General features: G+C 43.7%; 1 protein-coding gene across 1 annotated transcript; it reads right to left on the reverse strand.

The window, feature by feature from the left end:
- Positions 1 to 232: 232 nt before the first annotated feature.
- MTNR1A (melatonin receptor 1A) lies at positions 233 to 21,349 on the reverse strand. Its single transcript, XM_036301894.1, has 2 exons — positions 21,089 to 21,349; positions 233 to 1,149 (listed from the first exon to the last, which is right to left on the reverse strand). The coding sequence occupies exons 1-2, from the start codon at positions 21,318 to 21,320 to the stop codon at positions 281 to 283; spliced, it is 1,101 nt and encodes a 366-aa protein (XP_036157787.1). The 5' UTR covers positions 21,321 to 21,349; the 3' UTR covers positions 233 to 280.
- Between the last annotated feature and the right edge of the window lie 923 nt (positions 21,350 to 22,272).

Here is a 22,272-nt window from a genome sequence, read left to right on the forward strand (position 1 = left end):
CACTATTCCATTTGCATACCATCAGCATTTTTATTTAAAAGTCCGCCCTTCTGTCCTTGAACCATCGTCTTCAATTAACATACCGCTCTGTAAGCACTGGAGACTTGTTCAAAAGGCTGATAACACCTTCGCTCAGGGAGTACAGAGACAACCTCTTAAGAGCACGGGTTGGGTTTTTTTTTTCAACCAGTTTTCCTAGACATCTGTCAAGAGGGAAGCAAACATGACCTTTAGTAAGACCGTGAGCAGGATTCACGTCTTGCCAGCAACGCTTTGTTTTTCAAACGGAGTCCACCTTTATGAGGTGATTGTTGGTCCTTAACGGCGAGGGTTTGCATTTCACCCTGCCTGCCCCATCGTTGGTGCTCTCCACAAAGAACATCCTGGCTGTACACAGGGAGACGATGATCCTCCTGTACTCCTTCCTGAAGTTCTGGTTCAGCAGCCCGTAGATGATGGCGTTGAGGCAGCTGTTGAAATACGCCATGTAGTAACTGGCCACGAACAGCCACTCTGGGATCCTGGGAACCATGCCGGCGGGGTCTGAGGCCACGGCGAGGCCGATGAGGTTCAGGGGAGCCCAGCAAATGGCAAACAGCACGAAGACCACGAACATGGTGACGAAGTTCCTGAAGTCCTGCGGCTTCAGTTTGGGTTTGTGGTCAGGCTTCACCCTCCGTCGGACCTGCAGGACCAGGATCCAGATTCTCAGGTAGCAGAAGACGACGATGACCATGGGGACCAGGAAGTGGAAGACCACCACGGCGATGGTGTAGGCGGAGCTGACGGACTGCGCGAAGGTGCAGGAGTAGATGCGCGGGTCGTACTGCAGGGTCCCGATGCGCAGGTTGGGCGCGATGGCCGCGAGCGTCAGGACCCAGATCAGCAGCACGCAGCAGAGCGAGTTCTTGTTGCTGTACAGCCGGTCGTACCGGAGGCTGTGGCAGATGTAGCAGTAGCGGTTGATGGCGATGCCCGTGATGTTGAAGATGGAGCCGATGACGCTCAAGCCCATGAGGAAGCCGCTGACTTGGCAGTGCAGGTAGCCGAGGTTCCAGCCGTCGTGCAGGATGGACGTCAGCACCAAGGGGTACGGGTACACGGCCACCACCAGGTCGGCGACCGCCAGGCTCACCACAAAGATGTTCCCTGCGAGAGAAGGATTTGGAAGATGCAGCTTAACACCAATAGTTCGTGGCTCGCATTCGTTTTCTTTCGCGGTTATTTAAACACGGAGCTGGGCCCAGCCCGCATGGCTCAGTGGTTGAGCGGAGACCTATGTGAACTGGGAGGTCAGGTTTCATCCCAGGTCAGGACACATGGGGCTTGTGTCCCGCTCCAGTGTGGGGCTTGCAGGAGGCAGGCGATCAGTGATTCTCTCTCATCATGGATGTTTCTCTCTCTCTCTCTCTCTCTCTCTCTCTCTCTCTCTCTCTCTCTCTCTCTCTCTTCCTCCATCTCTGAAATCAATAAAAAATATAATGAAAACTGAGCTGTTTTGCAATTTGGATGACTTGACATCGCGGCACCTATGGTTTATGAATGATGGAGGCTACTTTTACCAGGAAGTGAGCCCATTTGCTGCCCTTATTGGGTTAATTCCATGGTTCACAATTTCTTACAGCCCCAGAGCAAGGCATATTCTATCTTCAAAACTGTTGTCTTGCAAAGTGTTTGTTTTCTCAAGTGCTTTACAGTCTTGAGTTCGGTATACTCCTATCACATTGTCCACATTACCTGAGAAACTTCATGTCATGTTAGTTCCCCAGCTAGCCATGGCTTCCTTCAGTTCCAGGCCTTCTACCCCTCTCAGTGGTTCGCCAATGAGCCTCTAATTCCTGTTCCTGGAGAGCAATGGATTCGTGTCCATCGAGTAATATTTAAGAGAAAAGGGGATTTCATCCTCAGCTGTCTGGGGGAGAATGGGCTTCAGCCCTTCGTAGTTGTCTCATTGGGGCCGGGGACATTATCTCACCAAATTCAGTGTCCTCTTCTCTAAGATGGGAATAATGATAGTATCTCCCTCAGAAGGGAGGATGATGAGGGGGGATGAATGAAGCCATTGATGTTCAGTGCTGAGCAGTACCTGTCACATGCTAAGTGCTCAGTAAGTTGATACTGGGATTCTACAGCTCTCTCACCTCACTCCATGGGAAAAGGTAGAAATATTTTTGGGTGTATAAAGAACTTAAGGTACAAAAATTAACCCTAAATATTCAGATTAAGTGGTAAATTTCTATATGAATATAATAATGCAACACATTTGAAACTATAAAAAATAACTCTGGCCAAATTGTATGAGATGTTTGGCAAGTACATCCTTTAGTTTATAGCTCATTGGCCTTTGTCGCTATTCCTTGTGCTCTGAATGGCCTTTCCTTAACTTTTAAAATGCTACCCATTTTCTCAAATCTACCTTAAATAAAAATCACCCCAGATTTTATTTATTTGCCCAACCACATGGCAGCACTTCCTCTTTTGAAGGTTCCTAGATCCTTTAATTTATATCATTTTAATTTATACCCTATCTAATAAAGAGGAAATATGCAAATTGACCATCACACCATCACAAAAGATGGCAGTGCCCACAGTGGAGGTGGGGTTTCCGTGACAAAAGATGGCTGCACCCACAGTGGAGGCCAAGTTCCCATAACAAGCCTTAATGAGCAATCAGCAGGGACCTGAGGCTGCGTGAAGCCGGGCCAGGGTGGGGGACCTGAGGCCCCGCCCCCCCTCCCCAGCAGGGCTTGATGGGGTATCTCAGGCTGGGCCCCCCACCTCGGGGCCCGGCTGGGGATCTCAGGCCATGCTCCTCACCCTGGTGCCTGGCCTGGGGAACCTCAGGCCATGCCTCCTGCCTGGTGGGGCTTCACAGGGGACCCCAGACCACACCCCCCACCTGGCAAGGCTTGACGGTTGACCTCAGGCCATGACCCCCACCCAGCAGGGCTTGACAGGAGACCTCAAGGTGTGCCCCCCACCCCAGCCTGGGCCGGGGGGCCTCACGCTGTGCCCCCTGCCCAGCGGGGCTTGACAGGGGACCTTTGCCCCACTGCCAGGCTGGAGGACCTCAGACCACGCCCTACGCCCTGGGCCAGGGGACCTGAGGCCATGCCCCCCACCCCAGCACCTGGCTGGGGGACCTCAGGCTGTGCCCCCACCCCAGCGCCAGGCTGGGGGGATCTCAGGCCACACCCCCCACCTGGTGGGGCTTGACAAGAGACCTGAGGCTGTACCCCCCACCTGGCAGGGCTTGATGGGGATGGGACCAGATGGGTCTGGGTCTCGCATGATTTCGAGGCACACACAGGTGGGTGGGGACTTGACTCTGGGTCCCGTGGCACGCCCCACACTCTGACAGGAGGAAGATTTTCATATACATTTTACTAATTTTCTTTCATCTCTGACACTTCTATTGTAGAGAAAGGGAAAATAGCAATATTAAAATATTTCCTCTAATTAATTCCCTTTTAATGTGCACGAATTTCGTGCACCGGGCCACTAGTTAAATTATAATAAATTCCATTCAATAGAAACTTATTAAGTGCATATGATGGGTGCTGGGGAAACAGGAATGAACAGACAAGAGATCATATGGTCCTTGATCTTAGAAAAACAAACAAAATTAAAATAGAAATAAAGAAGTACATGAGTACATACAGAGAGTGAAGAGGCATCAGGAAGAAAGTTAGCTAGACAGGTGGGGAGAAACATGCTAGGAGAGGGACTATATGTTTTGCCTTTTATTCTATTAATTTGTAAAGGTAGCTTTCCTATGTTTTCATAGTATAGTCTTCTGAGACTGTCTTCCTCATATTTTTATCCTGAATAGTAGTCAGATGAGACTTTTGCTCAAATGCTTGATGAAGTAAATTAAATTGTCATCTCCCAACATCTGAAATAAAATAGCTTTTGTACTTGAAGTTTCTATATTATTTGATTTCCGCCCCCCCCAAAAAAGGCAAGGTTTTGCAACTTAATTAGGAATTTTGGATAAATTGTCATAAAAATAACTTCTTTCAAAAGTGGTTATACTAAGCCAAATTAAAGCAATAAAAGCAAATTTTGTTTTTCTACAGATTGATTTCAAATTCCAATGAAATATTTAAATTACAAAGTGGGCATATTTTAATAAATGTTTAACTCAACATATTTAATAGTTTAAAAATAAGTATAATATGTGAGGGTGTGGGGCAGTAGAAGAGGGTATGGGGGGAAATGGTGATGGAAGGAGATTTGGATTGGGGTAGTGAACATACAATACAGTATACAGATGATGCATTATAGAATTGTACACCTGAAACCTATATAATTTTATTAATCAATGTCACCCCAATAAGTTCAATTTTAAAAAAACTAATATATGAAATTCAGCTACAAAACAAATAATCATCAAAATAGTACATTTTTACCTAGATGGTCATGATGACAAACTGGCTTAAACCAGATTTATTTTTGAAAGAGCTTATGCATAAAATCACAAATGATGTCATAGATTGCTTTCATGGCTTTAATCCTCTGTTCCATTTACTTTGTAGTAATTATGCTTCTTTTCTCTTCAAGTAATTATATTAATTAAATCATTAGTTTAATTTTCTCTGAACTAATCTCATTTACAAGTGTTCGGAGAAAAGAATTAAGCCATAGCCTCTATGCAGATGTGATGATCAGGTAGCTCAGGTGGAAGCTTTATCACATCTGCTTTGTATGTGTGGAGTGTGTGGGTGTGTGTTGTGTGGGGAGGTTATTTTGTTTGTCTTTTTCCCTCTTCTATTCCCCCTGCCATCTAATATGTATTAGCAGTTAACCTCACCTCTCAGTATTTCTGTTACAGGATATCTAATGGGGACAGGGATTCCACTAGAAGAATAATGAAAATCATGCAAAGATGAATAAAGAGACAGTGTTGTCTTTTGGGGTGAGGGTTAGCGTGTTTTTTAGTTTTCAAGGACAGTTGCATATGTTGGGGAGAAGCATAGTTATGATGTTTCCTTTATCTGGAAGTTGAGTATGGTTAATGGAGATAGATATATGCATGCCAAGTTGCCAAGGGGTGGACTGTGGTGGGTTTGTATTGTTTCAATTTAGCTAAGCTGGAACTACCCTTCCCAGAATTTTCTTCCTGGTGTGTTAACATGGTCCAAAAAGGAATGTTGCATAGGATTTGGAAGGTGGAAGTGAAGCAGAAGTTACATTTTTTCTTAATGCTCAGAAGGCTCAATCAGGGACTAGGCACTGTGGCATCTCCACATTAATTAGTGACATCTTAGCTAGGTGAGAGTGCAAGAATTTCCTATCCTTGGCCAGATGCTCATCTTTTCTTTTTTTTTAATATATTTTATTGATTTTTTACAGAGAGAAAGGGAGAGAGATAGAGAGTTAGAAACATCGATTAGAGAGAAACATCGATCAGCTGCCTCCTGCACATCTCCTACTGGGGATGTGCCCGCAACCCAGGTACATGCCCTTGACCGGAATCGAACCTGGGACCTTTCAGTCTGCAGGCCGATGCTCTATCCACTGAGCCAAACCGGTTCCGGCCAGATGCTCATCTTTTATCAGTTACTTTATTGCTTTAAAAAAGAATCCCACGCTCTGCAGGTCTCATGCTGACTTCCGTTTGAAAGACTACTTGTGCATCACTTTGCTGCTATGTGATCACAGAGAAATTTGTCTCCCAACATAATATTGTGCCAAGTTTGGGCCTTTAAGGTTTCCATCAACAATATTTGCCTTGTTTTTAATTAGGTAGTAAGTAATAATAAAAAACTGTTCAATGATTTAACCCAAGGATATTCGTTTTCTTCTGTGTGCTCTTCAAAATGCTGGCGATGGGAGCCCTTTACTACGACGAGCCTGGCCTCTAGTCTGCTTCTGTACATTCTCTCTGTTTTATACACCTTTTAGTAGCTGCTGCTAATGCCCTTCCCAGGTCGCCTTCGTCAGCATAGTGCATTTATCTCTAGAATTTGGATGAGTGTTTGGTGCTTGCATTTGGCTGAGGTGCACCTTTGCCCAGAGATTTGCCCTGAGTTGCACAGATAAGGATGATCACTGACAGTAGAGTAGAAAAGGCCAGCCCCCTTGCCTCAAATGGTGACAACTGTGTGGTTCGATTTCTGCCCAGAAGCCTCCGCCTCATGGGCCAGGCCAAGTCTAGGCTTCACAAGAGAGTCCATCCTTGCTTGACTTTCCTATGCCTTCGCCTTTTCTCTTCACTTCCTTCAGGTTCTTCCTCAGAGCCCTCCCTCAATGAAGCATGAGTACTGCGCCTCCAGCCCTGCTCTCAGGTTGGGTTTCTAGGCAGCCCAAGAGAGACCTTCAGTTCTATGATGAGGTTTTCTAAAGAAGTATTTCTCAGACTGTATTACTTTCTTCCAAAGAGAACGAACGGGTCAATGTATTATCCTCAAGTAGCTATGCTTTGTCTCTATTCTAGACTAATTTCTTTGAAGTTCTCTCATTAATTCTGCCTTATGTGTGCTGTAGCTTTCACTTTCCCATCTATTACCTATTTTTCTTTCATCCTGAGGTAACATTTTTTAAAAATTCTCATCACCACGTACTTTGAGCTCCAGCTACCATCATTCACCAACCAACTTTCAAATTTCTTTTGAGAAAATTCTGTTATACAAACATGTTTGTAGTCATATCTTTGTACTCCATGTTTCAGTTTTATTGGAAAATTAAAAGACAAAAATTTTAGAAGTACCATGGGTCCTGTTTTCAAAGTAATTTCTTTGAAAACAGGAGCCATGTTTTATACAAGCTTAACACAATGTCTTGCATTTTGACAAACAAACCAGAATTTTCTGACCATTTATGTTCTGTCTTATACTGTAGATATGCAATAAATATTTATCTAAATGAATATTCAATTCAAGCACCAAAAGTGCTCAAAAGCAAAGCAAGCAAGCATCATTTTTAAGCCATAAGTTCAACAACTCAAATTTACTCTCAACAGCCTGAATAATATTTAGCACCAAGTAGATTTTTTTCCTCTTTCTTATTCTTTTTTTTTTAAAAAGACCAAATTCTTTGATATGATTACCCAAAGTAAATAGCTCTGCAGAAAAATTTAGCTTAGAACACCTTGATTAGAAAGTCCAGAAGTTTATTTCTCATCTGCAACATTATTAAATTTCACTAAAATTTCTTAAGATAGCACATAGAGCCCCTACCGGTTTGGCTCAGTGGATAGAGCATTAGCCTGTGAACTGAAGGGTCCCAGGTTCGATTCTGGTCAGGGGCATGTACCTTGGTTGCGGGCACATGCCCAGTAGGAGGTGTGCAGAAGGCAGCTGATCGATGTGTCTCTCCATTGATGTTTCTAACTCTCTATCCCTCTCCCTACCTCTCTGTAAAAAATCAATAAGATATATTAAAAAAAGAAAAAGACAAAAAAAGATATCACATAGAGTCCTCAGGTTTCAGGTCAACTTGACTCGCCAACCTTTTTGAAAGATGAAAATGTTAGGATGCTGATTAGGAACCGTCATTAGAAAGGGAGTATATAATACTATATTGATGATACCATGTAGAGTTCTGAGCATACACAAAATCTTTCTGAAAACACTCCACTAATTGCCTCTTTGGTACCCTAGAAAATCTTGAGAGTGTGTGTATTTCTCTTATACTAGTATAAGATAGGGCATTGCTGTTAGTGAGGCAACTTAAAAATACTTAGGAAATATAGGGAGAAACTCAGGCACCTTGTAAAGATCTTACTATTCACCACAAGTATTCTATTAATTTCAAAAGGTGCTAATAAAGAATGAGCAGAATAAGCTCCAGATACTCCATGGATATTTAAAAGGACCTCTAAGGCAGATATTTTTCAAAGCAGGTATTTAAAACAACAACAACAAAAACACAGAACCATCGAATATTAGTAGAAAACAAAAGCAGGAGGTTTACTTTAGAACTATTTTGTCTTTGGTTAACTTTCAAATTTTCCAAGAGAAAAATGATTCTGAAAGCTAGCGAACATAAGCTCTATCTTATCTATGATTAATTTAATGCTGGAAAGTGCTACTTTCTCAGAAGATGAATAGCTGGGGAAGCCAAAAATCAGATCCAAATCCAACCATTTATCTAGGAGTCTAAAACCACTGTCCTAAGGTTTCCAGGGGAGTCTGGCAATTATTTTAGCAAATTTGGAAAAATTTAGGGTTCCATAATAATGTACTACACAGGCCAGGGGGGGAAAGGCATAAAACTTTAAACAATTGCTAAGCATGCAAGGGGTGTGAGGAGGTCAATAAAATGTCTTAAAAAGTTAAAAAAAAAATAGCCTTGAAATAATAATTTCAAATATCATGGAAAGCTACTGGAGGGAAACATCAACAGGGTTAGCAAGCTACTATCAAAGTGGAGATTATATTAAACACTGACTTCATTAGCTTGAAACCATTTTCCAAGTCTGTACATACCAGTTTGGTGATAACTTTTTGAATGGTAAAATCCTTGTCTGAGAAAGTTACTGTAACTTCCAGAGCTGATTTATTTTTGTTCTCTTTAGGAATTTTATGAGCTGATTTATTTTTGTTCCTTTTTTAAAATTTATTTTTCAATTACAGTTGATATACAATATTAGTTTCAGGTGTACAACAAAGTGGTTAGACATTATATATTTATGAAGTGATGACCTTATTAAGTCTAGTACCCACTGATACCACACATGGTTATTACAATGTTATTAACTATATCCCCTCTGCTATACCTTACATCACTGCAGCTATTTTAATAACTGGAAATTTATAATTTTTTCTATTACAGTTGACATTCAATATTATTTTATATCAGTTTCCGGGTTACAATATTGTGGTTAGACATTGGACAAAAAAAGACGTGGTACATATATACAATGGAATATTACTCGGTCATAGAAAAGAATGAATACTTGCTCTTTGTGACAACGTGGATGGACCTAGAAGGTATTATGCTAAGTGAAATAAGTCAGGCAGAGAAAGACAGATAACATATGATTTCACTTATATGTGAAATCTAAAGAACAAAGTGAATGAACAAACAAAACAAAAACAGATTCATTGATATAGAGAACAAACTGAGGGTTACCAGATGGGAGGGGTTTGGGGGCTGGTTGAGAAAGGTAAAGGGACTAAGAAGTACAAATCGGTAGTTACAAAACAGTCACAGAATGTAAAATACAGCACAGGGAATGTAGTCAGTAATATTGTAATAACTATTTATGGTGCCAGTTGGGTTCTAGAATTATCAGGAGGATCACTTTGTAAGTTACATAAGTGTCTAACCAGAACTGATTCATGTTAAATTACAGAATAGCTTGGATATTGAAATAATCAGTCTCTCAGAATTTGATAATTAGAATTGCAGCCCTACTTGCTGTGGGGAAATCATGTTTATTACAAAAGGGAAAACAGAAACATCAGAGAATTTGCATAATGTCACAGAAGAAAGTTAGATACTAAATCTTCATTTTCTGACTGATTTTACTTCTTGCCATTCATATTGTCCACTTACTTCAAAAAGGTACATTCAAAAAGAAATGAGCATTTAGAAAATAAAAACAACCTAATAAGGACTAATCATAGAATGCTTACAAATAATAACTGAATAATACCATTATTTGCATAGTATTTTATAATTTCAAAGTGATAGGCAGATAGATGGATGCATGGATGGATGGGTGGGAAGAATCTAAGTTTATCTTCCTAGCATCCATGTGAGATAAGTACACCCATTGGACAGATAGAGAAACTGAGGCTCAGAGAGATTGAGTAACTGGACCCTAAACATACTCCAAATAAAGGTATTGCAGATATAAGACTCAGGTTGGGTCTTCTAATTTCAATTTCCCTGCTACTTCCACTGTACTACACTGGCTTGTGTTCAGAGATAAGAAATACTGAACACTTGTCTGTGAATTTTGAGTTTCAGTTTTCTTATCTACCCCAGGAGGATGTTATAAGGACAAATAAAACAGAATGTGGGAAAGTGCTTTAAAAGCTGTAAATTGCTTTTTGTGGAAAAGTACAAAGCACTAGACATTCTAAATTTTAAAAAAAGTTATTTTTCTACTTCATCCACAGAAATAGAAATAAATCAGCTGTCTGTGATAAGTGTGAGACAAAGTGAAATTTACCAGTCTCCTACTTTAATTTTCTCAAGTTTGAAAAATGTTTCAAACACAAATTAATGAATAAATTTAAAAAATAAAATTGTAAGATTAAAAAACTAAATTTCTTTAATAATTGGTATTGCTTTGATATGGATCCTGCAATATATTCATATTTTAAATGAAAATGTCCACTAAAAGATGGCCAGCAATTTTTGCAAAATTAATTATGCACTAGAACAATAAAAGGGGGCTTAAGTTTTATCACAAATGATCTCGAATTATAATTAAGACACCAGAACAGATTATTAAGGAATACTGCATATTAGTTCCAATTGCCTATATCCCAGATCTTAGTACTCTGTTACAATTCCACTTATCTTATATCTGATATCCATGGATATAAAATACATCACAGAAAAGCATCATTGACAAAGAGAAGAGGATATAAGATGCAAAATAAATCTTTATTTAAAAAAAGAAAATTACTCAAAGGTTAAAATGACTCAAAATTATTGTCCAAATGCATTGGCTTCATTTCTCTTGTGGGACTTGGGCAACTGGTTCACATATGGATATTTTACTTTATTTTATGTTTTTGTCTATAATGGTCCCACAGAGCACTGGTTTTTAAATCACCAGTATACCATGTGACCAGACACATCGATGACTTTGATATAGACATCCCCAGTTGATATTACAGGAGAGACAGTCTGATTATTTTAGAAACATTTAGATTATTGCATCTGCCTCTGAACACCTAAGTGAGTGTGAGGGGCTCACCCCTGTGAACCCTGCTGATCTTAGGTGGGTATTGTTGCAGACTGAATGGCAAGGTTGGCTGCCTATTTAGGCTGCTCTTCCTGAATGATGACATTCTGAAGGTTCACTACAGACCTGGGAGAACCTATCTCTCTCCGTGTTCCACTCAGAGACATGAAAGTCAGCCCACTCAGAAGGATTGCTCACACTCATACACCGTTAGTCAACTCATCATACGCATCTCCAGCTCATCCAACCAAAACTCATGTGAAGCTGCCTGTGTCCCAGAGAAGTGATCCATCATTTCTCAACCAGAAAGAGTCCACCAAAAAAAGGCTTGACTTATGCTGCATTCCATGTCAAGAAGGAAAACTATATAGGACATTTCTAAAACTTGCAAACATTCCTTGGGAAGTAAAACAGGGAAACCAGATGTCATTATGAGATATATGTCTCTACCAGATATGTTACAAGTGAACTAGATAGTTGAGGGCACATGAGGTTCACTTTCATAGGGACCCACTCTCCTAGATCTATGATGCTTATTATCATTATATACACACTAGAGGCCCAGTGCATGAAGTTCATGCACTAGGGGGAGGGTGGTCTCTCAGCCTGGCTTGCACCCTCTCGCAGTCCGGGAGCCTCAGGGGACATCCAACTGCCGGTTGGATATCCTTGGCACTGCTGCGGAGGTGGGAGAGGCTCCCGCCACCGCCCCTGTGCTCGCCAGTCATGAGCCCAGCTTCTGGCTGAGCAGTGCTCCCCCTGTGAGAGTGCACTGACCACCAGGGGGCAGGTCCTGTGTCGAGCGTCTTCCCTCTGGTGGTTGGTGCACATCATAGCAACCAGTTGTTTCACCATTTGGTCAATTTGCATATTAGCCTTTTATTATATAGGATATGCCATTATGTCCACAATTCTCCTTATTGCTAGTCAATTTCATAGCATTATAATCTCTAAATGCAGAGTGAGGTTACAATCATGGAAATCGAAGGATATTAGACTTGGTCCCGCCCTATCATTTTGCTGATGTGAAGACAATCCAGAGAGATGACAACTCATCTGCAACCATTAGCCACTCAGTAAAAGAGCTCGGGAGCCCAGATTCTGGGTTTATTCTGTGCACAGGCTCCTTCCACACTTGCCTACAGGATCTGCTATGTTTGTCCCCAACACAGGAGCACTCAACTGATGAGCAGCCGCATATACTTCTTTCTACTTATTTCCACCTCATCTCTGATGCAAAATTTCTCCCATGCCCTCCCTCCCCCTCAGCATCATGTCTTGCCCCTGAGCAATCTCCTGGCATCTCTGAGTTACAAGTGTAGCTTCCCCTGGTCCCTTCTACACCACTCTTTCCCATTCTCCCAGGGTCCCAAGAGGCTCAGGAATCAGAACTCAGGGTGAGGCAGGTTGCTATCAGGGGCTCACAAGTCTCAGTGACCCAGCAATCCTGAGCATGATTTCAGCCATAGTCCTGGTTTGAATGATTTTGTGGGCTAGCTTAAAAAACAAAATATCAGAGGAGAACCAAGATGGCGGCATAGGTTAACGCCGGAGTTTGCTGCTTTGAACAACTACTTCAAAAGTGAAACCAAAAAACGGAAGGGACATCACCCAGAACCACAGGAACGCTGGCTGAGTGGAAGTCCTACAACTAGGAGGAAAGAGAAACGCATACGGACACTCAGAGGAGGCGCAGTGCTGAAGTCAAATTCTGAGGTGCAGAGTGCGCGGAGCAGGCTGGCGGCGGAGGGCGCGGTTGGCGTTTTCAATCGGGAGGGAGTCGAAGACTCTGAGCTCCAGATACGGGCGAGTCTTTAGGGACCCAGACTCAAACGGGAGAAGCGGGGCTGTCTGGCTTCGGTCAGAGCGAGTGCAGCTTTCTCTCCGAGCTTTGCAGCGGGTGCTGGGAGTCAGAGAGGCAGAGCCCCTGGGGACAGGACTGAGAGCCGCCATAACTGCTCTCACTGGCCCACCCTGTTGATCCCGTGCGACCCGCCCTGCCCAAGCCCTGCACACAGGCATTTGCCGGATAGCCTCAGGCAAACGCCAGATTAGCACCTCCCTAGAGGACAGAAGTTCTCTCACTGCTGACACAGCTGATTCTCATAGCCACTTGGCCTGGAGGTCAAACCCTCCCTGGAATTAGCTACAACAATCAAGATTTAACTATAAGACTGCGAACAAAGACCACTAGGGGGTGCACCAAGGAAGCATAACAAAATGCGGAGACAAAGAAACAGGACAAAATTGTCAATGGAAGATATAGAGTTCAGAACCACGCTTTTAAGGTCTCTCAAGAACTGTTTAGAAGCCGCCAATAAACTTAATGAGATCTATAAGAAAACTAATGAGACCCTCGATCTTATATTGGGGAACCAACTAGAAATTAAGCATACACGGACTGAAATAACGAATATTATACAGACTCCCGACAGCAGACCAGAGGAGCGCAAGAATCAAGTCAATGATTTGAAATGCGAGGAAGCAAAAAACACCCAACTGGAAAAGCAAAATGAAAAAAGAATCCAAAAATGTGAGGATAGTGTAAGGAGCCTCTGGGACAGCTTCAAGCGTACCAACATCAGAATTATAGGGGTGCCAGAAGATGAGAGAGAGCAAGATATTGAAAACCTATTTGAAGAAATAATGACAGAAAACTTCCCCCACCTGGTGAAAGAAATGGACTTACAGGTCCAAGAAGCGCGGAGAACCCCAAACAAAAGGAATCCAAAGAGGACCACACCAAGACACATCATCATTAAAATGCCAAGAGCAAAAGATAAAGAGAGAATCTTAAAAACAGCAAGAGAAAGAAACTCAGTTACCTACAAGGGAATACCCATACGACTGTCAGCTGATTTCTCAACAGAAACTTTGCAGGCCAGAAGGGAGTGGCAAGAAATATTCAAAGTGATGAATACCAAGAACCTACAACCAAGATTACTTTATCCAGCAAAGCTATCATTCAGAATTGAAGGTCAGATAAAGAGCTTCACAGATAAGGAAAAGCTAAAGGAGTTCATCACCAACAAACCAGGATTATATGAAATGCTGAAAGGTATCCTTTAAGAAGAGGAAGAGGAAGAAAAAGGTAAAGATACAAATTATGAACAACAAATATGCATCTATCAACAAGTGAATCTAAGAATCAAGTGAATAAATAATCTGATGAACAGAATGAACTGGTGATTATAATAGAATCAGGGACATAGAAAGGGAATGGACTGACTATTCCTGGGGGGGAAAGGGGTGTGGGAGATGCGGGAAGAGACTGGACAAAAATCGTGCACCTATGGATGAGGACAGTGGGTGGGGAGTGAGGGCGGAGGGTGGGGCGGGAACTGGGAGGAGGGGAGTTATGGAGGGAAAAAAAAGAGGAACAAATGTAATAATCTGAACAATAAAGATTTAATTAAAAAAAATAAAAATAATATTTAATAAAATATTTATAAATTGTAAAAAAAACAAAACAAAACAAAAAAAAATATCAAATATTCTTTTAAGAAATCCATAAGTGAACTTCTAGAGTATAACATGCTTATAACGTCATTAAAGTACTTGTAAGTCTTGCCTAGCCGATGTTGCTCAGTGGTTGAGTGTCAACCTATGAACCAGGAGGTCACAGTTTGATTCCCAGTCAGGAAATATGCCCAGGTTGTGGCCTTCATCCCCAGTGTGGGGCATGCAAGAGGCAGCTGATTAATGATTCTCTCTCATCATTGATGTTTCTATCTCTCTCTCCCTCTCCCTTCCTCTCTGAAATCAATATATATATATATATATATATATATATATATATATATACATATCTTATAAGACTTTTTTGTTGATGTACAAAAGACACAACAGTCACAATCAGGAAACAGAAATACAAGTGTGACCTCTACTAAGAGACTGAATATAATTATGGTAAAGAATATTAGAGGCCAAGGAGCAAGAAACAGACAAGGGAGGAGAAGACAAGAGAAGGCAAGGGAAGAGAGGGGAAAATTAAGGAGGGGAAAGAGGAAACAAAAGCCAGGGTACAGTAAACGGAATGGCCAAGGGCTCAAGCAAGGTAGCTATGAACACATGCAACGGGACCCAGGCTGGAGCATTGATGAGCTGATGGTGGGTGTGGCCAGGGGTAATGGAGAAGTCAGTGAGCCTCAGCTGTCATGGCCTTGGCAATGAACACAAGCAAGAGTCCAGTTTAACACAGGCAACAATCTGCGTGTGGACGGTCACAGAGGAAAAGTCCAGGTTGGTGGTTTTCAGTACTTAGATTCGGCCTAAGTTCTAGCTCACGTTGTGGGTAATAATACTGCCATCTATCAACGGCCTTGTTTCAAATCATTTCTCAGAAGTGATGGTTACATAAGTACATCCATACATAAAATTTCATCCAGCTGCACACTTCTGTTTTGTGCACTTTTACTGTATGTACATTATGCTTCACTTTAAAAGTGATATTTTCAAGGAGGCATGCCTAAGACCTGTAAGCATCTTAAAAACTTTTTTTTTAAAAAAAGCGTAAACTCAGATCTCTGAGCCCCAAAGTCTATGAGAGCCTCTCTGAGTGCTAACACAGGAGGGCTATAGATAACATTTAGTGTAGACCTGAAAGAAACCAGTGCAAGAACAGCATAACTCAGTGTCCAGGGTACTGTCTTACAGTCATTCTGGGGAACTTTTTTTTTTTTTCAATATTGACAGTTTAGCCCACTGTGCACCAAATTAAAAAAAAAAAATAATAAACCGCTTAAAAAGATAACTTTCTAAAATAGGATGCCCCTGTCTCCTGAGGCAGAACACACTGTCCGTGTGTTAATGGCTGACGGTCATATGTAATAAACACATTATTGCACTACTGTCCCTTTTTCAGGAACAGTTAATGGTGAGCAGGTGTTTTTTGTTGTTATTGTTCTCTTCTCTTCTCTTCTCTTCTCTTCTCTTCTCTTCTCTTCTCTTCTCTTCTCTTCTCTTCTCTTCTCTTCTCTTCTCTGCTTTTCTTTTCTTCTTCATGATGTGCCCACAAAAGGTTGTGCTTGTTCAGTTTTCCAGACCTGTTTTAATGAGTCTATTTCAATCTATGCTGTTTGGCACATGAGCTGTTTTTCTTTAAAATGCACCAATCTTCCTCCTAATTGACGACAATCTATGGGGAACTAGCCGCGCCGTTTCATGGAACTCTAAGGCAGAACAAATCAAGTGGATGAGAGTCCGCTATTTTTTACTTATTTCCATTTATTGGCCATATTCTAGATACTAGTAAGTTTGGTTGCCAGGTAATTGAATTTTGAATAGGTAAGTTATCATCGTACTCCTGCTTTGTTTTTAGTAAAAGTACTAAAGTAGGACGTAATATAGAAAAGTGCGCAAATCATGTCTACAGTTCAATGACTTTAAACAATGGAAGCCACCCTTGTTAGGTGTACCTGCTTTATCCTGGTCAAAGAATCAATCTCCAAGCATCAATTTCCACGTGCAAACTATCAAAGCGTCCTTTCCCATCTGCAACCCCTGCATCACTAGGTAACTGCAACAATTGTGGGAGGCGAAAAGATTAGTTAGCTCCTGCTGTACTTGACAAAAGTAGAAAGTGAGGCTTTCTCAGGTGCCAGGGTGGATAGCAAGGACATTACACCAAGTGTTCCAGGGCAGGAATCCTCCCATTATTCTATGGAAATTACTCAGAAGTTACAAATAGGCTAGTATCCATGCGAGGTTCAAATTTCGGACAGGAGCAGAGCAGACTTCTGCCAGCACCGAAGGCTCTGGTGGTTGTGTGGAGCCTGTATCTGTTCTAACCAGTGTCCCTGACATACATGCACCTGTTAAATATTTTAAATTTCTTCCCTGGAAAATCAAATGTCAATGGGTTCCTTTAAGCCTTAAAGTTTAAGGGAAGGACAGGGGCATACATAATCAGCGATTATACCAGATTCCCAAAAGGAAATCCTAGTTCAAAGCTTAAGAAGCCTTCACATTCTTTCTTTCTTTTTTAACATATTTTTATTGATTTCAGGGAGAAGGAGAGAGAGAGAGAGAGAGAGAGAGAAACATCAATGATGAGAGAGAATCATTGATCGGCTGCCTCTTGCATGCCTTCCTACTGGGGATCGAGCCCACAACTCAGGCATGTGCCCTTGACCTGAATCTAACCCGGGACCCTTCAGTCCACTGGTTGACGCTCTATCCACTAGCCAAACCCCTAGAGCCACATTCTTATATTCTTACCTCATTTCTTCCATTCTCTTTTCCATCGTTTCATCCTTAATAAGATAAATTTGATAGAAATGGAGGGACTGAATGATAGTATTGAATCCTGTCTATCTCTGTCACCGTTTAAAACTACCATCCATCCAAGCCTCCAGTGCTTTGAATTGCAACAGTGGAGCACCTTAATACAAAATCCCAATTGTAAAAGTCGCAAAGGTCCAACGCTTCACAGGCTAAGGCTCCCTGTGGGTCTTCCACTAGCTACAGGGCTGCAGTGTTGTATAAACTGCCCTATCAAAAAAGTGCCAGCAGCTCTGGCCGGCAGCTCACTCAATTGGAGCATCCATCAGCTCCTACACCAAAAGGTTTTGGTTCTATTCCAGGCCGGGACACACACAATCCTCAGTCAGGGCATGTACAGGAGGCGACCAACTAATGTTTTTCTCTCACATTGATGTTTCTCTCTCTCTCTCTCTCCCTCTCTCTCATTCTCTTTTTCTCTCAAATCAATAAACATGTCCTCGGGTGAGGATAAAAGTAATTGCCTAGCAGCCCTGGTTGGGTGGCACAATTGGTTGGAACCCCGTGCTGTACACCAAAAGGTTGTGGGTTCAGTTCCTGGTCGGGGCACACACCGAGGCTTTCAGTTCAATCCCCAGTCGGGGTTGACTGGGAGGCGACTGGTCAATGTTTCTCTGTCTCTCTCTCTTCCTTCCTTTCTCTCTAAAAATCAATGAATATGTCCTCGGGCGAGGATTTTAAAAAAATGCTTAGCAAACAAATAAAATACAAAGCAGTGGGGAAGCAGCACTTTTTAATAGTTCTTTCCCATAAACTAGAAGGAAAATTGTTCCAGGAATGTGAATTTCTTTTTAAATGAAAGGATCTATAGGATGCAAACTCCCCAAATGCTGCAATTGTTGATACAACAAAATAGAGGGAGCTTGGGAGCCACGTTCTGTGAATCAAACCCAGGCCCCACAATCTGTGTCCTGTTCCTTCTCTTATAGGTGACAGTGGCACCCACCACAGGCTGTCCTGAAGATTCCGTTAGCATGGCTTCCCTCCCTCCTTCCTTCCTTCCTTCCTTCTTTCCTTCCTTCCTTCCTTCCTTCCTTCCTTCCTTCCTTCCTTCCTTCCTTCCTTCCTTTCTCTCTCTCTCTCTCTCTCTCTCTCTCTCTCTCTCTCTCTCTCTCTCTCTCTCTCTCAACAAAGGAATGCACTGGACAGGTCAAAGACAAAGTCCTCTTATGGATCCCTAATCCAAGGAATCAAAACAATCAATAAAGCAACAAGGAGAGCGACAAGCAGATTAATATATAATCAGAGGGAGCTCTCCCAGGACCCAGAGCTACAGGGGCAGAGGAGACCGGCAGGACCTCGCCTTGGAGAGAAAGCAGGCTCTCCCACCGCTCTGCTCCTGGGGTGAGAGATCATTCTCATACCACCCTCACAGTACTGGTGTTCTCATACCCTTTCATCTTCTCCTTTAAATCAATTTATTTAAACTAAAACAAACAACCAATTCACCCATCCCCCAATCTCCCCACCCAACCCCCACCTCTGGCAACCATGAATCTATTCTCTGTATCAATGAGCTTGTATCTATTTATAGATTCCACATATATAATAGAGATCATATATGGTGATAATAGAGATCGCCTTTCTCTTAGCATAATGTCCTTGAGGTCTACCCATGTTGCCCCAAATGACAAGATTTCATCCTTTTTAATGCCTGAGTGACATTCCAATGTATATATCCCACAATATCTTTACCTGTTCCTCCATCAATGAACACTTAGCTTGTTTTTGTGTCTCAGCTATTCTAAAAATGTAATAAACATGGGGGTGTAGCTATCTTTTCAGGTTAGTGTTTTCATTTCCTTCGGATAAATATCCAGAAGTGGACTTGCTGAGTGGTGGGGTCGTTCTATTTTTAGTCTCCTAAGGAACTTCCACACTGTTTTCCATATGAGCTAAACCAATCTATCTTCCTACCAACAGGGCACAGTGTACCCTCTTCTCCACATCCTCGCCAACACTTCTCATTTTGTGTCTTTTTGATAATAGCCATTCCTAACAGGTGTTAGGGGATGTTTTATTGTGGTTTTGACTTGCATTTCCCTGATGATTAATGATGTTGAGAATTTTTTCATGCACCTGTTGGCCATCTTTATGACTTCTTTGGGAAAATGTCTATTCAGACCCTCTGCCCATTTTTAAATTAGATTGTGGTTTTGTTTGTTTGTGTTTTTATTGGGGGGTGGGGGTGTTGGTGTTTTTTTGTTTGTTTTGTTTTGCTATTGAGTTGTATGAGTTCTTTATATATTTTGGATATTAGCCCCTTATCAGATACACTAGAGGCCCGGTGCACTAATTCGTGCATGGGTGAGGTCTGGCCGGCCTGCCTCTATCAGGCCAATTGGGCTGGGCCAGTGGGGGAGGGAGGAGGGGACACGGGAGGTTGGCCAGCCCTGCCCCCAATTGGGGTGGGGGGGCCGATCAGGGGCAGGGCCAGCCCAGGGGGAGGGGCTGTGGGGATTGGTGGGCGGGCTCTTCCCCAAATCAAGTGGTGGGTGATCACGGGTGGGGCCAGCCAGGGGGAGGGGCCAAGGGTGGATGGCCAGCCAGTCCCTCCCCCTGGTCAAACTCCCTCCAGGTGGAGGGAACAATTTGATTATTAGCCTTTTATTATATAGGATTCTTAAATTATGTATTGTCTCAAGCAACGTAGGCAAAATGGGAGGGGGGTCCCTCCCAGAAAGGAGTTAAACAAATTTACAGCATTGATCAACTACCTGGTTAGAACAAAAACATTCCTGTTTGACGAACATGTAAGTGCGAGGTTCCTTCCCTCCCCATCCGCTCCTCCTCAAGGTTTGCATCTCATCATCCAGCAGAGGTCTGACCACCCAGGGTCCTCAGGCTGGTGCGTCCTCAGGCTCCCACCCGGGAGAAGCCAATTTCAACCCCTTGGCTGGAGGGAAAAGCAAGTGTAACTCAAGCACAGAATTAGCCTTCGTAGTATATTACAGGTCCATACACTGTCTATCACAACAATTCCTGCTTTTAAAGTGTAAAAGTATTAAACTTGGAGGAATCACGCCAAGCTTGGTTAGGAGCTTTTGTTGTGGTTGTTTGTTTGTTTGTTTGTTTGCAATTGCATGCTAAAAACTGAAAACTACTTCTGACAACGAAACTAAAATAATTGCACTATCATTTTGCCAACGTATTTTCCTCCTATTTTAACAAAGTTGGGAACATTAAAGTCTATGGAAAACCAAGCAATCGGTAGCTGGTTGGTGGCATTTGAAAGGGCTTTTTGAGGGACTTCCTGTAACCTTTAAGGAGTGTCTCTTGATTTCATAGACCTCAGAAATTGAAAACTACACAGTGGGGTTTTCTCTAAAATAAAGAGAACCTGCTGAAACCGGTTTGGCTCAGTGGATAGAGTGTCGGCCTGCGGACTGAAAGGTCCTGGGTTTGATTCCGGTCAAGGGCAAGTACCTGGGTTGTGGGCACTTCCCCAGTGGGGGATGTGCAGGAGGCAGCTGATCGATGTTTCTCTCTCATCGATGTTTCTAACTCTCTATCTCTCTCCCTTCCTCTCTGTAAAAAATCAATAAAATATATTTAAAAAATAAAAAAATAAAATAAAATAAAGAGAACCTGACTCTGCCCAGGATTGCTACCCCCGCAGGGGCTGAAGACTTCTTATTGTTTTAGGGGAGAAACACACACACACACACACACACACACACACACACACACACACACACAACATACTTGACAGGCAGGTTAAAGGGAAGTAAACCAAACAGGCTTCAGTCTCTAATAGAAAAAAAATGACTCCAAGTCCCCAGTTTTTAAGAAAAAAGAATTTAACTTTCCTTAGGAAAAGCCAGCTGCCAGCTGAGGGTGCTGTGTGCTGGGCAGGTGGCCAGAGAGGTGAGAGGCTGCCGTCGGGGGGAAGCTGGGGGCTGCCCGTCCAGCCTGCCCGGCCCCGGGAGCCCCTACCTGCGTTCCTCAGCTTCTTGTTCCGATACACGGACAGGATGACCAGGAGGTTGCCCAGGATGTCCACCACGATGGTGAAGATGAGGATGAAGGCCAGCGTGGAGGCCAGCCACGAGGGGCGCGGCCCCGCCGCCCCGCCGCCGCCGCCGGGCCCCTGCTGGGAGGCGTTGAGCAGCGCGCTGCTGTTGCCCTTCATGGTGCCGCCCGGCGCGCCACCGGGACGCCCGGCCATCGCGCGGCCCGGGCAGGCGACCCCCGCCCCGCGTTCCCTGCAAGTGGCCACCGCGCGCGCGATCCACCTGTGTGGCTCCTCCCCGCCCGCCCGCCCGCAGCCACTCTCCATCCCTGGGGCTCCTTCGCGGCCGCCCTGCCCGCCCCACGCCTCCCGGCGGCCGCGCTCCGCACCTGCAGCCCCGGCCCGGGCCCCCCGCCGCGCGCCTCGGGGGCTCCCGGGACTGGGGGCTCCCTGCGCGCAGCCCGCACTGCGTGCCCACAGCGCCCCCGCGCGGGCGGCCCGGGTGCAGCCGCCTGCGCTCTAAGCGGGCAGCGACTCCAGGGTCGCTGGGGTCCTTGGTGTTTCCTCTCTGTGACATTGCAGCAGACCGCGTGGGCGCGAAGCCTCCCTCGGACTGAGGAGCATCTGTGAGCCCCCATATGCCCCAGCGTCCCTCCCTGGAAACTGGGCACCAGGGAGGATCGGCCGTCCAGCCGGGAGATGGTAAGAGGTGCAGACATCGAGGCCCGTCCTGGGGCAGGCATTCGTCAACCAGAAATCACTCCCCAGCTCTCTGCACTTGCACCCCACATCCCGAAAAAGGCCATCCATAATTTCTTATGTTGGATATAAATTTTTTAGTAGTTTTATTTTTTTGCCATCCGTCATTTTCCCCAACAGCTATTTCTGTGGTGAGATGTGAACGCTGCCCTTCAAATCCCAAGTGCTTGTCCTCAACGTGGGCACAGCCTCTGCGGGCTTCCCAGGCCATCAGCGCGAGAGTGAAGGGTGCTGCCGCTGGAAATGACAGCGACTCCGCTGGGAACCCTGACTCGGGGCAGCTATAAACTTTTCATGTCGCTTTCAAATGCCACGGACTGAGTCGCTTTAAGGTGGCCACGACCTTGCTTCCACAGCCACACGAGGCAGGTCTCCAGGATTTCTTCGGAGCAGAAACCGACCCGAAACC

The sequence above is a fragment of the Myotis myotis genome, unplaced genomic scaffold (assembly GCF_014108235.1).
Source record: "Myotis myotis isolate mMyoMyo1 unplaced genomic scaffold, mMyoMyo1.p scaffold_m19_p_3, whole genome shotgun sequence".
Classification (NCBI taxonomy): domain Eukaryota; kingdom Metazoa; phylum Chordata; class Mammalia; order Chiroptera; family Vespertilionidae; genus Myotis; species Myotis myotis.

Coding starts and splice junctions, on each gene's coding strand:
- MTNR1A (XM_036301894.1), bottom strand. CDS start 21,320: ATGGCCGGGCGTCCCGGTGGCGCGCCGGGCGGCACCATGAAGGGCAAC. Junction 1,150..21,088: donor CAAGAAGCTGAGGAACGCAG/GTAGGGGCTCCC, acceptor CTTCTCTCGCAG/GGAACATCTTTGTGGTGAGC.